The sequence below is a fragment of the Oryzias latipes genome, chromosome 6 (genome assembly GCF_002234675.1).
Source record: "Oryzias latipes chromosome 6, ASM223467v1".
Lineage (NCBI taxonomy): Eukaryota > Metazoa > Chordata > Actinopteri > Beloniformes > Adrianichthyidae > Oryzias > Oryzias latipes.
In genome coordinates, this window is record NC_019864.2 from 10,692,612 (window position 1) to 10,709,391 (window position 16,780).

Sequence of the window (16,780 nt, forward strand, 5' to 3'; positions counted from 1 at the left end):
CGTTATTTACAATTTTTAGAAAACGAATCAATTTTGGAACGATTTACCAGATCCACCAGGTTAGAAAAATGAGACTTTCCTATATTTACTGATTTGTTCTTTAAAATCAATGAGCAAACTGCAAATGATGCACGTCCAACCTATGATTCTGACAAAGAGCTTCAGAACAGTTTATCAGCTTTTCTGTCAGATGTTGGAAATTCAAAATTTTGTGATTATTGAACAGCATCCTGATGTTATTTTCCTTTCTTTTGTTGAAGCATAGTCTATTGTCTGTGAGATGGAGTTCGCCAGAGTGGTTTTTCACATTTGCATAAAACGTCCTGGAACTCTGTGGTCTCCTGCAAAAAAGCCCAAAACCTTAAGCTGTGCACAATGAACCCTTTCTGTAAAAATTAACAGCATTTCACTTGTTGCACCTTAACCAGCCAATTACTGGATCATGCATTCACTGTACAATTATAAAAAACTATAATTCTGGATAGATTCCAAAATTCTTAGTATGATTTTAATGATATGTAGTATGTTACCACATTATCATGTGTATTATTTATGTTTCTAATTGCATTGGATCTATAGGCTAAAAAAGCTGCCAATAAACTACTAATTCATGAAGACCTTGTTGTTATAATCTAACCCCATTGAAACACTATTAATGGACAGTCTATTCATTAAATCTGTGATTTTAGATGAGAAATTAATACAAAGAAAGTGTACAGTTTATTTCTACATCTACTGTGAGATACAGTTTATAGAAAAAAAATATTTAAAAAAAATGATGATCAGTGAGGTTGCAGTTAAAATTTGAGAAGAGTAGCCTTAGAAAGAAAGTAGTACACTCAAAGTTTATTTTACTACTTCATTATAAGTATAGCAAGTATATTATAGTATAGATTGTGGACGTGTAGTGTAGGAAGTGTACGAACAGAATATTTATTTAGACTAAACTGGAGTTTACAATATATAGATAGTATATAAAAAGAAAATTTTTAGTATAGACTAAATATCGTTGGAGTACACTTAAATTGACTACTTTTTTGCTAAGGGTACAGAAAGCCCAAGCTCCAACGAAAGCTCTTTCTCTTTCAGCTGCTTCCTTTAAGGGGTCGTCACAGCAAATCCTCTGCCCCCCTCCTTGAAAAGAAGTAGTCCTCTGCTCTTCTTGTGTCCGTCTGCATTTCTGTCTTGAACACCAAACATCCTCATCGCCTTCGTTTCCTTCACCCACACGTCTCTTAATCCCTCTCTTCCCTGTGAAGACATACCCTGGATCACCTCATCCATCTCCCTCTGGAATTTCTCCTTCTCCTCTCGCCCACATTCATAACCACTAAAATATTCACCATCACACCTTCAGCTTCGTGGTTCAGACTCATCACCCTTTCTGACACTTTCTTCACCTCCTTAACTTTTTTTTTTTTTATCAAAATCCTCCTTCATGATCCCTCTGTTCTTCTTTCCATCCACCCCATGATAAACCGTTTTAACCTTCTTGTAGTTTATTAGTCCTGCTGCTTTTCCATCAAGTCTCTTGAAGACTCGGGAGCTCCAACTTTCCTCTTTCCATCAAATGACTCTCTAGTTTGAACTCCTTATTTGATCAACAGTCGCCCAATTGTCACTGATGCCCTGTAGGTCAACAGCACTGGTGGTGGTTGTTGTTAACTTGGGCCACAAATGAATAAACGTACACGGTATAAAATATTTATTTGTGATTCGTTTGACCTTCCTGGCAAAACCCTCTGCATTCACCCAGACTCCTAGCAGTACATTATGGTGCCTCCTTCTGGTCGCGTCATATAATTCTCCTTTCACAAATCTGCTTTTTGCTTTTCTTCTTTTAGAAGATGAAAAAATATGTAGTGAAAATGTCAAGATGCGAATATTTAAACAGAAGAGCAACTTTATATGAAAATTTAACCAAATTCTACAGTAAAATTACATTTCAGTGGTGTTTACCCCATATAGTGCAGTAATAAATGAATCAAAAACAAAGTATTGCACACTTTAAAATCAACCAACCTAAAATAAAGATTTGGTAGGAACTTTCTTCACCAGTGGAACTTAGAACAGAGACAAAAAATAATCAGAGAAATCAATAAATACGCATACACTTAAAAAAATACAGAGACACTTAAGAATAAGATTCCTTAACAAACTATTTATAAAACATGCAATAACAATGTCTTTATAAGTGATAATACAGACAATATATACTCTATAACTTCTGAGCTATTCATTAATCATGTTCTATAATTATTTAATCTAATTAATCTTTTTATAATTAAACCCCACAATTGCTCTGAACAAAATAATTTTGAGGAATTTTCATTACATTTATTGACAATGTGCCACAGTAAAAGATCAAATTACAAACAAAAATTTTTTTTTATGTTCGTCATTCCGACATTTACTTTTACATCACTAAGGGGAATTTTTTTCAATCTTGAACGATTACTAAAAAATAAAAAACAACAAAGCATTAAGGTCAGAGTGCTCTAATTTAACACATAAAATAAAACAATATAGGAACACTTTTCAGAACAATCCTAAATATGCGACCATGAATCTCTTATTAATACAATAAAATATACCGTTATACCCTTTTCCACAGTGCAGTACAACAGCAAGACATTAGAAAAAGCTTTGTAGTTTCCTTTAACCCACATGTGTCAAACTCAAGGCCCGCGGGCCAAATGCGGCCCGCCATGTCGTCGTATGTGGCCCGTGAGAGCAAAAAGGTTTTTCATTTCTTAAAATGAAATACAATTTTCTAGTTGATTACATATTATTTAGACGTAGCTGCTGTTGTAATTATTCAATGTTTGCAGGTCTTCTGTGTGAATGCAGACAAATTGTTGTTGTGTGCAGCCTTTTGTTTGTCAAATGATACACAATAATTCATGTTCTTTCAGCTCAGTTTTCTGATATTTCTCTTTATTCACTTTGACAGTTTGATCCTTCATTAATGAACTCCATTAATGAAGTTTTAATAAGCGGAAAATATTTAAAAGAATTTATGTTAGAGTAACAAGCAAACATATGTTTTCTATGCAACTATAATTGTCACTTTAAAAGGTTATAATAAAAACTGAGTTATTTAACATTAAGGAGTATTCATTCATTCATTCATCTTCTTGACCGTTTTTCCCTTTCGGGGTCACGGGGTTGCCGGAGCCTATCCCGGCCACTTGGGCGTAGGCAAGGGATGCCCTGGACTGGTCGCCAGTCTGTCGCAGGGTAGAACATCCTCAATCACACGTCCATTCACTCTCACACTCACACCTATGGTCAATTTAGAGTTGCCAATCAACCTATGAAGCATGTTTTTGGACAGTGGGAGGAAGCCAGAGATCCCGGAGAAAACCCACGCATGCACGGGGAGAACATGCAAACTCCACACAGAAAGGTCCCCCATTGATGTTCTGGTTCAGGTCCCCCAGCCGAGACTTGAACCGGGGGCCTTCTTGCTGTGAGGCAAGAGCACTAACCACTGCGCCACCGTGCAGCACATTAAGGAGTAGTTACATTTATTTTTCATTACATTTAGTTACATGTATAAGTTATATCTGCCCTTTGAGGACAACCACTACGCAGATGTGGCCCTCAGTGAAAATGAGTTTGACACCCCTGCTTTAACCTGATTGGTGAATTTGATCATTTTGAAGACCAGGATGCAGGAGAGAGGAGGAGATGAAACTCTAGGAGTTGACACCAGAGGAAATGAACAGTTTGTTTCTTTGAAACAAACTTTTGCTTCATAGTCTGGACAAAAACAAGCGGTAAGAGGTAAACTGTCCCTCTGAAATGATGCCTCGTGCTTCTTATTCAGCATATATACCATTTTCCTGTCCTGCTGCAGAGGGACGCTTTGGTAGCTGTTACCATGACAACGAGTCAAACTGTGTTTTAAATAACTTGCAATTTGTGAAAGAATTTTCAAACCTAAACGACAAAACAAGATTAAAGTACTAATAATTGATTTAATGTTTATTTGTTTGGTCAGTGACCATGGTATAATGAGGCCCGATGGGGGGGTGTATTATGCGAAATGAATGAACTTGGTGGTAACGGTTTGACGTGTCGTCATTTAATTTCTGATAATCGACACCTCGTCAGGCATTATCCCTTACATAAAAGAAAATGCCGTAGTTATACATTTAAAATGAAATTGATGTGAATTTTAAAAGATAATGTGCTGAAATGTCTGTAATGAATTAATCATGATTTACATGGTAATTTGACACCCAAATAGTTACACTCATTTAAACTCAAATGTTCTTTTCGGTGCCAGAGTCACAAAAAAATGCTCCCTAAATGTGTTTTTCTATCAGTTAACATCAATTTTAACTTGAAATAAATTCAAAACAGAATATGATCAATTGTGCAAAACAGGTTTTCCATTGGAATAAAATAAAAATGTAATATTACCACAGGATAACATGCAGATTGACAGATTCCACTTCCACGCTTGATCTGACATTACAACAGGAGGGCTTTTCTTAACCCTTGTGCTATCTTAGATGACCCCACCCTTACATTGACGTGTTCTCCCTACCATGACAAAAGTGGAAAGATTTCATGTAATCCATGGACACCAGTGAAGACACAAATCATTGAAGAAAAAAGATTCAGCGCACTGTTTAGTGGGTCCAGATGACCCAACTCCCAATGTTAGCACAAGGGTTAACGCTAGCCATGTGACCGAACTCGCTTCTGAAAACAAAGAATTATAAAAACAATTCACAAGCATTTCTCAAGCAAGGACAGATTTGTGTGCTGGGAGAACACTTTGTGTCTTTCTAGATTTCCATTTTATTGTGTGGAAGAGTTCATTTGTAAAGAAGCAAAGAAGCTTTTTCATCTCGTTCAGATTTTCAAGCTTGTTCTAAACATGCAATAAAAAGCATGTTTGGGATGGTGGGATCAAAAGGGCTTTTGTTCTAAGGAGACATGCCTGCAGCTCCTCTGAAACATCAAAAGACTCCATTTTTCAGGTGACTGATCTTGGTTGAGGCGCGGCTGCACAGCTTTCGATGTAGAACGACAAAAGTTACACATTTACAGCTGACAACAATCGAAAAAGCATAAATAAAAAAAGGAAATGAAAAGTTACAAAAACAATGGCCAATTGTGATTGATTTTTGTGTGATTTACCAAGTTAAGTGAGCAAATGGGAAGTTTGTGTAATATAATAATGTTAAATCTGAATAGAACATACTGCAGTTTGTACTTCTTCTTACTACATATTTAAAATGTGAGTTTTTAGTTCAAAACAAACATTTTATGTAAAAGTTCCACTTCTTGAAGTGCCACTCATGAAAGCTTCTATTTGGGTTATTTTTCACTGAGTTCAAACCTTTTTGGGTACACATCAATCGTCTGACAAGAGCCTCCTCTTCAAATGCATCAAAATCTTTTTCTGGTCTCTGAATGCTCATCAATCAGTCTTCTGTCTGAAGTCTGGTTTGTCCCCAGGGCGTTCTTAACTGGGGCTAAGCCCCTCTGGATGTTTCCAAAGATTTCAAAGAGAGAACTAAACCAGCTGAAGCATGTGTGTGCTTAAAAGATGAAAGTAACATTTTTCCCACCAACAGGTCAGGGATCACTGAACTTGCCCACTGACCAAACCTGTTACTCTGATTAAAAAGCTGCCAGAATGTTCTCTTTATTTCACACACTCTCCTTGGATTTTAGCTGCTGAGAGACTTACTAATTCACTTACTAATTCGCACTTTAACATTGGGAGTTGGGTCATCTAGGCCCACTAGACAGAGCGCTGAACCTTTCTTCTTCAATGATTTGTGATCCTCACTGGTGTCCATGGATTACATGAAATCTTTCCACCTTTATCCACCTTTGTTATGGTAGGGAGAACACGTCAATGTAAGGGTGGGGTCATCTAAGATAGCACAAGGGGTATATCTGCTTATTTGAGTAACTATGCTGTGTAAACTTGTCAACACTTCCCCACCTACATGCTGTTTTTGCACATCAGACATGTTTATGTCTGTACATATCACTCTCCATAGTATTACAGACTTTTTTTATTTGCACATTTCCTTTGGACATATTGACATGTCTTATATGGTACTTTGTTAGATTTCGTTTTTGCACTGGAATTGCGACTACTACAGTGTCATTGTCCAAGTTGACAGTGACAATAATAAAGCCATATCTATCTATCTATCTATCTATCTATCTATCTATCTATCTATCTATCTATCTATCTATCTATCTATCTATCTATCTATCTATCTATCTATCTATCTATCTATCTATCTATCTATCTATCTATCTGTCTGTCTGTCTGTCTGTCTGTCTGTCTGTCTGTCTGTCTGTCTGTCTGTCTGTCTGTCTGTCTGTCTGTCTGTCTGTCTGTCTGTCTGTCTGTCTGTCTGTCTGTCTGTCTGTCTGTCTGTCTGTCTATCTATCTATCTATCTATCTATCTATCTATCATCATTGTGGGATTTCCTCAGAGATATGCTGTTTTTTGTTGAGATTTACTAATTCACATGTCTGGTTCGTGTTGGCTAATGCTCAGATAAAATTTGCCACACCACAGAGAAGATCTGATAGGGGTGGCTTACACTGAACACCTGAGAGCAAAAAGAAAAGGCTGACTAATTGATTTCCTGTGTGAACTGTCCTCCATATGTGTTGCATAAATAAATGATTATTCTTCTATTGCACCTAGTTAGCCTGTGCAACTGTTCATTTACATGTGATCCTGCAGTAACCTTTGTTTAAAGTGTCTGTGACCCCCAAAAAGAAAATGAGAGCATAAACGATGGAAGGATTTTCTGCTGGAACGTTTTCAATAGCTGCAGTGAACAAGAGTCTCCACTAGAAAGAGCTAAATAGCATAAAAATACTGTTTCTATCCCACTCCAATGAAAATTATTATGTTAAAACTATTTTTAACATGTGCTTGTGGCATTTTTCTGATAATGGAGGGCATATATAGAGAAAATTAAGATAAAAACTGCATTTTTCTTTTTTGTGGGTTGGGAGGGGCTGGTGCTCAGAGCGCCAGTTTTAAAGGAACACTCAGAAACGACTGAATGAGTTTCTCCTAACACAACATCTTTGAGTTAAACCAGTCTGGTTTCAAAACAAACCAAAGTACAGACAGACTTGTTAGGGATTGTTAATGATGTCAGGTGTGCCTTGGATATAGATCTTAGCATTAGTTCTATTAGATCTAAGTTCAAATTTTGATAGTGTTGATCACCTGGTCCTTGTGAACAGACTTAAAAGTCTTGGGATTTCAGGTACTGCTCTTACAGTTTTTCTCAGTCGCTTTAGTACAATTCTCAGATCAGAATTGAAGTTTGCAAATTTGTGTGTGCATTTCTCAAAACAATTTGTACAAACAGCAAAAAACTATGGATTTCTTGCAAAAGCCCGTAACTTGCTCAAAATCTTTAGTTCATCTCTCAAAACTAAGTCTTTATGTCATTGAACATGTCAGTGCCATCAGAATCTCAAGTCCTTGTGTCATTGTCTACGAACAAGACAGTCAAATGACTTAGTCATGTTGTCAATGTAACTGTGTACTTTAGAGGAAGGTTCTGATGTAAACTATGGCTAAAGTTTTGATGACAATTATTGTAAAATGTAAGTTACACCTTTTTTGTTTGATTGCAAGAGACTGGACAAGATTCACATTTACACTTTTATTGTTCATATTGTAATTTGTTGACAGACCATGTCATCCCAACATAGAAAAAATCCACTGCAAACAGTAACACAAAGGGGAAAAAAAACCCTCTTGTCGTTCCTGTATGTTAGGCCACAAATTCTCAACCACATCAAAGCAAATATCCTCTCTTGCAATGCAGCGTGGAAAGAATCTTTTAGAGTGTCTTATCCAGCCTATGCAGGCGTCTGGTGTGATTTAGACAAAAACATATAATGGAGATGTATAGAAATATGTTTGTCACATTATGACAACTTGGTCAACCATTTTGCAGTTAATGACTTATACGATGAACTAATGACTAGGTGTTTTGAGGAGTAAGACTATTGCATAGGGAACTATATAATACATTTTGATCAACATGACATAAACAATTGATAATTTAGCAAAGAGCAGAGAATTGTACATAATCATTTGCATGGATGTACCAATTTGTTCAAAGAAGTGAGAAACTGCTCATATGATGTGCACAAGTGACATCATGATGTGAAGATTGAAAATTGTTTTGGGAATTTCATTCTGATCTGAGAATTGTACTAAAGTGACCGAGAAAAACTGTAAATGTGGTGTGCCTCAAGGTTCCAGACTGGGCCCCTTGCTTTTTATCATTTATGTGCTTCCTCTGAGGAATGTCATCAGAAGCCATAAGGTAACCTTTATAGCTATGCTGATGATACCCAGCTATATGTCTCCTGATGACACAAGACCAATAGAAGCCCTTTTTAAAATTTATTTTAGATGTGAAATCACCGATGGCAAATTTTCTGCAGCTCAACCAGAAAAAAATTGAAATTTTACTTATTGAAGCCAAGAGAGAGAAACTAAAAGAAAATGCCCCTGTGTTGACTTTGTGGATACAATTCCCTGTGTAAATCATTTTCTTTAACAACATACTTCAACAGAAAGAAACATCTTTACTTGTCTCCCTAACAAACATAGCAAACTTTGAAATCTACACATTTTTATCTTTTTACAGTTCAAATAGAATGACTTAAAAGAGCAGAAATAGCTGGTGAACTATTGTTGTTTGAAGGAACGCATGTGAGAACTTTAGTGACAACAGGGAAGGACATGGGGGGGCATCTATGTGGGTGGTTCAAGTAGGAAGCTGCATACAGTCCCATCCCTCCCTTCATTTCTGCACATGTGACAATCCTCACTTTCATGTTAGGTGAGATGCTCTTACTGACTTATTTATGATGCTTTTCAGTGCCACCCGAGAGGCCCAAGGCACTGTCTTCTAAACAAAGAATGCAGAAGTTCACTGAACACCTGAGTGCTTCTGCCTGTTCACTCATCTCGTTTACTTCTGTGATGATGACTGCATGTAGTAATACATCCGTTCATCCATGTATTTCCAGAACCCACTGAATCCTTCACGGGGTCACAAGGTTGCTGGAAGAAAACCCAGCTGCTGTTGGGCAATAGTAAACAGGTCGCCAGTCTGTTGCAGCAGCCTCACACCTAGAGACAATTTAGAGTCACCAATTACCCTATGGACTACCCTATTATTTGGACTGTGGGAGGAAATCTGACCCACACATGTACATATACAAACTCCACAGAGATCCCAGCTGGGATTGGAACCAGCGCCTCCTCACCGTGATGCAAGAGCCCAAATTTCTTAGTAAAATTAGTTTTCTTTTCCCTTTTTTTCTTTTACTACAACCTCTGTTCGCCCCAAAACATGGGAGTTCACATCAGCAGGAACCTTCACTTAGACTTTCAACACTACACAGCTGGTCAAAAAGGCCAAATTTGAAAAAACTTTGATCCTCTACAACTTCCTCCTTTGCATCACGACCATCTGCACCCCCATTGGCTGTGACGGATCCACACTTGAAAACAATAATAATAAGTAATAACAGGCTTTTTTCAGTGCGAAGCACGTTTTAATTTTGACAAATGTCACATTTTAGTGCGTTTTCTGCTTTTAAATGGTGTTCTTTTTATTAACTGCATTTATTACCTGTATGTTTGTGTATTTTTTTATCTAGTGGGTTGGATGGCAAAGCAAGAATGTCGTTGCACTAAGAACTTCCATGTTTTTAATACAGTTTTTCTCCATTGGTTTGGCTCATTTCTTGAAACAGAAATTACATTCTCAAAACTCTAAGATCATTTGGCAAAACAGTATTACAGTTTAGCACAACACAAAAACTCACTTGCAAAACATAATATATCTCCCAAAACTGTTCACTCATGCTTCAAAACTAAATTCTTTTCCCATGTAAAGAGTCAGTGCCACCAAAAAGGCAAAGATCCTTCTCAATTGCTTTGGCTCATTTCTTGATCAGACTGGACGTTCTCAACACTCTTAGTACTTTTCTCAAAATAATGTGGATGGGTCGGCACAACACCATGGTTCACCTGCAAAAGCCATATCTCTCCCAAAGCAATTCACTCATGTGTCAAAACTAAATTTCCTTCTCATTTAAACAGTCAGTGCCTCCAAAATACTTTGTCCCTTTGGCATTGTGTAGGCACTGCAAGACAAAATGATTAGATGTTTTGTCACTATAGCAGAGGACCATTGAAATAACCCTCATGTCCACCTTTCAGTTGTAGGTCAGTACTTTATTGACAATGGTAACTGTACTGTTTTTGTATAGCTAACAGAATAAAATTTTGTACAAAACTGAAAAAAAGAAATTGGATTTTAGGGTAAGAGTAGCCTCTTAGGTTTACAGTAACAGCACACGTTGCACTCATACTGCCAAGGAAATTCTAACCATTATCATTCACACACATAAAGTAACTTTCATACATCAGAATAAAAAGAAAATGTTTACAGCATAATATACTTTATAATTTAAACACAAACAAAAAACAATGACAATGATATGCAGCCTACAGTTTTTCACTGGTCGCTGTCCTCACCCTCCCTCTCCTGGCCATCGTCCTCACCCTGCTGGCCGTCCACACTCTGCTGTCTGTCTGGCCACAGATTCTTGTCCACATCACAGCGTATTTTCTCCCTTGTGATACAACGAGGGAAAAAACGGCGTGCATGTGGCAACCATCCCCTACACTGATATCCTGTAACATCCTCACAAGCAGCATCCATTGCATAGAGCAGGGACCTCTGATCTTGACCTTGATGCTCATACACTCTCCCCCTCCAAGCGGAGAAAAACTCCTCAATCGGATTGAGAAAAGGAGTGTAAGGTGGTAGGAACACTATGAACATCCTTGGATGAGTAGTGAACCAGGCCCTGATGAGCGAGCCATGGTGGAAATTCACATTGTCCCATACAATAACAAATAGTGGTAGGTGAGGCCCTACGACATCTCTCTCAGTTTCAGTCATGAAATCAAAATGAAGGCGGTCAAAGAAGATGAGGATCATCTGTGTATTGTATGGGACAAGACTGGGGATGTGAGTAGCCACACCATTCTCAGATATGGCAGCACACATAGTTATGTTGCCCCCTCGCTGGCCTGGGACATCCTCCTTCGTTAGTCAAGTTCTAGTTTCACCTGACTGTCAATTGCTGTAATAAATTTGTCAAATGTTCCAAGGGATCATATATCGTATTCATGCTATTATGTTCTTGACTGATTTTGACAATTGAACAGACTATTGTGCATGTGATGATTTACACAATGAAATAATGCTGACTCATTTTGGAGCGAACAACCATTGGAGTGAGAATCAACAATCAGTTTAGATCAACAAGATCTATTCACTTGGAATCTGTGCTAAATGAAGGCTACCTGTACTTAATCATTTGAAAGACGTACTGAAACATTGAGACATGTACTAAGACATTTGCATTTTGATGAAACTAATGAGAAATGCCATTCTGTTGTGAACAAATGCAGAGTGGTTTGGAATTTTGTCCATGTTGTTTTGAGAATGTATTTCTGTTTCAAGAAATGAGCCAAACCAATGGAGAAAAACTGTAATATATAGACATGAAATTGTCCCCGAGTTCCCACATTAATGAACTGCAATTTCATTCATAGCCCGCTAGGGGTCACTGTGCGCTCATCTCTTGGCTCCTTTAGGCGTTGTCCTCCTTTTCTGTCTTGCTGTTTTTTCCCCTGACAGGAATCTGGGGTCTCTCCTCGGAGCTCAGAGGACAGAAGTCAAAGTTAATGATGCCTGCGCTGATTTCTACTCTTCTGAACTTAATAATTAGGTGACTTGAACCCTTTGCTGGCATTAATTAAGTTCAAAATGAGCAAATTCATTTAATTTAAAACTCTATGCTCATCAGTAAATCGGACGCATTATAAAAGTAGCAGAAAAACAGTGAAGAAGATATGGAAGCAGGTCGGAAAACTCCCAAAAAGCCATGAACGGGGACCTCTCTGTGATTCCAGGACATCAAGCACAAATTTTGTAACATCAGCGGGACAGAAACTCTCTGCAGTCGGCACATAGCCAAGTGGGCACATGGGAGAGGGGGGGTATGTTTGGTGAGGGTTGGACTTATGCAAGCCACCAATCAGAAAGCCGTCCGAGGTGCCTGTTTGGAGTGTTGACGCGTCGGGAGCTTATATAGTCAGGGCACTGCCGAGTCAAGGTACATTTAAACAGATCTGTGGAAGAGGAAGGGTGTTGTCTGTCTGGAGAGAAGACACGCACTGATCCCACAACACAACAACAAAAACACTTGGTGTTCCCCTCGTCTGGACTCCACAACGCGCCTCCTTCTGTCATCCCCGAGTGTCCAAGATTTCGGATATGTCCAACGTCGAGTTATCGAGCAGCGCGCTGGAGAGGCTGGTGGCCCGCAGGACCTTTCCTCTCCACAGACGCACCGGCGTCTGCCGCAGCCTCTTCGGACCAGTGGACCACGAAGAGCTGAGCCGGGACGTGAAAGCCAAGCTCCGGGAGATTTCCGAGCGCGACCGACAGAGATGGAACTTTAATTTCGAGGCCGACACCCCTCTGGATGGAGATTACAAGTGGGAGGAGGTTCCCGAGGAGAAGAGCCCGGCGTTTTATCGGGACTGCGTGCAGAGCGGCCGGACCCCTGCGACGCCCGTGAAGCAAAGAGCCTCCTCGGACTGCGCTCTCCCGGAGAACCCGATTGTACTGGAGCGTTTAGCGGTTCCCGAAGGCAGCGGCGCTCCGTGCGCGGCGGAGGTGAACCAGGAGAACCGCGCACAGAAAGTCTACTCAGGGAGGACGAGCAGACAGCTCCCGTTTACGGGGCGCAAAAGGTCGGCGTCCGCGGACGGCAACGCACGCATCACAGGTACGTTTAAAGCTCCTGCGTGGCTCCATCCGTCTTACCCACGGTTACGTTTTAAACCCACTCGTCTTATGTCTTCTTCTAACTTTCTTTTTTTCATTTTCGTACAGAATTTTTCGTGAAACGAAGGAGGTCTGCTGACAAAAAAACGAATGAAACCAGCGCTTGCCATCTCTCCAAGTCAGCCATCCTGGTGGAGCAGACTCCCCGAAAAAGGATCCGCTGAAGGTAATGAAGAGCTGTCACAATTATCGACTCTGGTTACAGTAAATCATTTTCTCAGCAGTGTTGTTTCTAGTAGGACAAAATCTTGCTCCTTGCTGGATTGGATAGAAGCTTTGCGTTTTTACGCATCAAATCGGGGATTTAAACGGGTGCAGCGTGTTATTTGTGTGGGGGATGGGGTGGTGGTGAAAATGCAGTAGTGATAGTAGTAGCTGTAGTAACACCAGTGGTTGGGGGAGGGGGATTTGCGTCACGATGTGGCGGGAAAAGGCAAGAGGGTGACGCCTGCTGTCTCTTGTTTCAGCAGAGAAGCTTCAGCGGCCGTCTATCCTGGCTCTCCAGTGACTCATGTCGGTTTTCTTTTCCTCTCTACAGGTGGATTTTTGCACTATTTCCTCCGTTTTATTTTACAATGCATGATTATAAAAAAACAAAGGATCCTTAACGCCGCGGCGGTGGAGGAAAGGACGGGCCGCGAAGAGAAGCCGGCGCGCCTGGAGCGACCTGCGGCGGAGCGCGGCTTCACTCTCAGGACCGGAGGAGACGTAGGAGTTTGAGGAGGAGGAAAAAAAAAAGAGGAAACTGCGCCAGATGACTTATATCCAGTACAAATGTAGCAGACATTGTTGCTTTTGCATGCAGCCACTCGACAGTGTTAAATGTTTTAACATCTGTGCAATCCTAAAAATTTCTTTAAAAGAATACACTGGCCAAAAGTGTACAGCTTTATAGAAACAAAAGCGTATTTTATTTCTGTTCCGGGTTTTTACTGTAAAATGTATATTTTTTAAGTTTATTCTAACTTATAAGTTATTTATGTTTCTCTGTATTTGTTAAAAGCCTTGTTGATTTCGGCATATTTTATTATTTACATTTTTTTTTGCAATCATGTAACTTTAGTTGACTTGAAAACTAGTTTCTTTGTGTGTGTCTGAGCCGTTTTTTGTGCTTTCATACTGATTGAGTCCTGTAAAAGATGAGAATAAAAAATGTCTTTCACTTTACTTGTTTGTTTGTAGTTGTAGTCTTTTATGAGGGTTTTTCCTCACTTCTCTTTTTTTTTGAGTGAAATTTTGCGCAAACTGCTGAGTGACGCCTTTACGTTGCCACATCCCATGCGTCATTTTTTCTCTCTCTCCTAAATTGACCGATGAGCCACATTATGAAACCGGACACGCCTTGAGCTGTTGCGTTTTGAAGGCCCGAGTCCGTGGGCTCAAGTGGACGCAGCTCCATCTTCTGCGCGACCTTGATGGCAGCTGCAGGATCCAGTCTCGGGATTTAAAGGCTCTTCTAAAAGAAGCGGCAGCTGCATTCGGATCCGGGCTTTGTAAGACTCCCCCACATCCACCCGCACTCAAACAAGCCCTCTAAAGACCCACTCACATCCACTGTTTACCCCTCCGTGGATACACCGGGCGTGGAGGCCACCTGCCAGAGCTGGAAAAAGAGAACTACTAGTCTTTGTAATTGTCCTCGTCCATTGAAACAAACCATTCAACAGGTCATACTTGCAAGTTTACCCTTAATTGAAAGAAGCCAAACGCAGCGCCTCATGAATGCGCGCAGGGCCTGTGCCGCCTGCCAGCCAGCCAACCAGGGCGCACACAAAAACACCCGACAGATCATTTTCCATAAGTTTCTGCGGGCCTGTGAGTGGCCTTGACTGTCTCACATGAGTGTTCAGATTAAAAGAAGGCAGACTTTTGATTGCCAGAGTGACTTTGTCGGTTCTATGCGGCTATAAGCTGTGACGGAGCTTGTTCGGATTTCTAACACAAAGCGCTCTCCGGCTCTATTCTTTCCTTTTTGTTGCCATATGGCAAATCCATGTAGACATAGCCAAGACCTATTCAGTCAGCCACAGAATGTCCTGCATCAGAGAACAAAGGGCACTTTGTCTCGCTGCTCCATTGATAGGAATGGGTGAAAAAAATATTATAATTAATCTATGGCTATATCCAGCTAATTAACGCCCATATGCACAGGGGGGAGCCCAGCATCGTTTTAAACTCTCAATGGTTCACATGTTAAAGACAACAGCTGTTTATGTGTTACTTTAATGAAGTCTCCTCTATGTTGGACACTGGACACATTGGAGGGGGTTCCAGTACCCCACAGTGCTAAAAGGGTCATCTTCCCCTATTTGTCTCCGCAGCTGTGTAACTATGTAAAATGTGTCCCCCTTAAAAGAACCTAAATTCGGATTTGTTTTCCTAAAAAGGGCCTGAATTCGAGGCACTTTAAAAGAGGTCATTCAGGTGAAGGAACTAAATTCCACTTTTCTTCAAAAGAGAAATAACAAAAACGTAATTTTATGATCTATAGAAGATGATTTCAATTTATGTCAGACATTTAAAGCACTTCCAAGACAGCAAACACGTTAATGCAGCATCATACAACACCCTGGATGACAATTATAACTTCATTTAGCCTTGATATATGACGGCCATAAAGGGAGGATGACAGGGAGCATATAGACCTCATTAATATGCCTCCTTACAGAATATTACTCAACAGGGCAGCTGCTGACAGAGAGAATCAGTCTCATGGGCCCTTCACAACCCGTCTGACCTTTAACTCTTACAGCCAGAGTTTCATTTGTTTCAGTCATCAAAAAATTAGTTCCTATTAGCAAGAAGATCTAAGATTTCCTGTAGAATTCCATGTTTTTTTTTTCATTCTTTGTATCATTTCTTAGGGTTACAGAAACAAAAAGCGTAGTTTTCTTTTCCTTTTATGACAAAAACATCTAGAAATTAAAGGGTAAATAAAAAGGTCAAAAATGTTTATTAATATTTTCAGAAGTATGTCAGGAAAAATGGACTTTGTGTTTTAATAAGATCTGCAAACATGTTTTCTTTTTTTAGAATAACACTATAACGTTTGACAAAGTCTCAAATTCTCTCTCTCTCTACACACACAAACAATATATATGTATGTATATATATAGTTGTATAGTTATATATATACACATATATATATATAACTATATATACATATAGTTATATATATATATCTTCCTCTTTAAATAAGGCACATGTTGAGACGCAAAAGCTTGAAAGTTTGTCCAAAGTAGCAACCAAAAATATGACTGAGGACGACACAATCTCCACTTTGAACACACAATTAATGAGACAGCCTACAAGAAGTCTGCAATTAAATTTAGAAAACAGGAAAATCAGCCTCTGGGGGGGGGGGGGGGGGGGGGGGTGCTTGTGAAAATTAGCATTTTCCATGACCATCTGGCATCGGCGCAGGCGACGGGGAACAAAGACGAAATGGATGGAGAGGAGAGCCGAGTGTGCCATCGCATTGACCTGCAAATGAGCCTTTGTCACCGAGTTAAAGCTCCCTGACCCCCCCCCCCCCCACACACACACACCGAACCCAACCCTCAAAAAGTAATCATCTGGTTTTTGTATTTTGCTCCATTTATCTCAAATGATAGGAAAATGTTTTAATTACTGTCCAGGGCTGGGGCACATCCATGCAGGTCACACATTTCGGTCATGGAATCAAAATTAGACACATTTTTATGCATTTTCTTCAACTACATATCATTAAGTATATATTCAATATTGTTATAATATATTGATATATAAGATAAGTCTCTTTTTTGCCTCCTCTTTGTCTGCGTCACGT

The 16,780-nt window shown here is 39.6% G+C and overlaps 1 protein-coding gene across 1 annotated transcript; it reads left to right on the top strand.

The window, feature by feature from the left end:
• The first annotated feature begins 12,221 nt into the window (after window positions 1-12,221).
• Window positions 12,222-14,139, top strand: cdkn1c (cyclin dependent kinase inhibitor 1C). The gene is made up of 3 exons (XM_004069487.4): window positions 12,222-12,913; window positions 13,021-13,138; window positions 13,511-14,139. Exons 1-2 carry the CDS (start codon window positions 12,397-12,399, stop codon window positions 13,134-13,136), a joined length of 633 nt encoding a protein of 210 aa, XP_004069535.1. The 5' UTR covers window positions 12,222-12,396; the 3' UTR covers window positions 13,137-13,138; window positions 13,511-14,139.
• Window positions 14,140-16,780: the final 2,641 nt, after the last annotated feature.

What these genes read in the sequence shown, in the direction of transcription:
- cdkn1c (XM_004069487.4), top strand. Translation starts at nt 12,397, where the DNA reads ATGTCCAACGTCGAGTTATCGAGCAGCGCGCTGGAGAGGCTGGTGGCC. An exon ending in CGGCAACGCACGCATCACAG is followed by an intron (nt 12,914 to 13,020) that starts GTACGTTTAAAG and finishes ATTTTCGTACAG; the next exon opens with AATTTTTCGTGAAACGAAGG.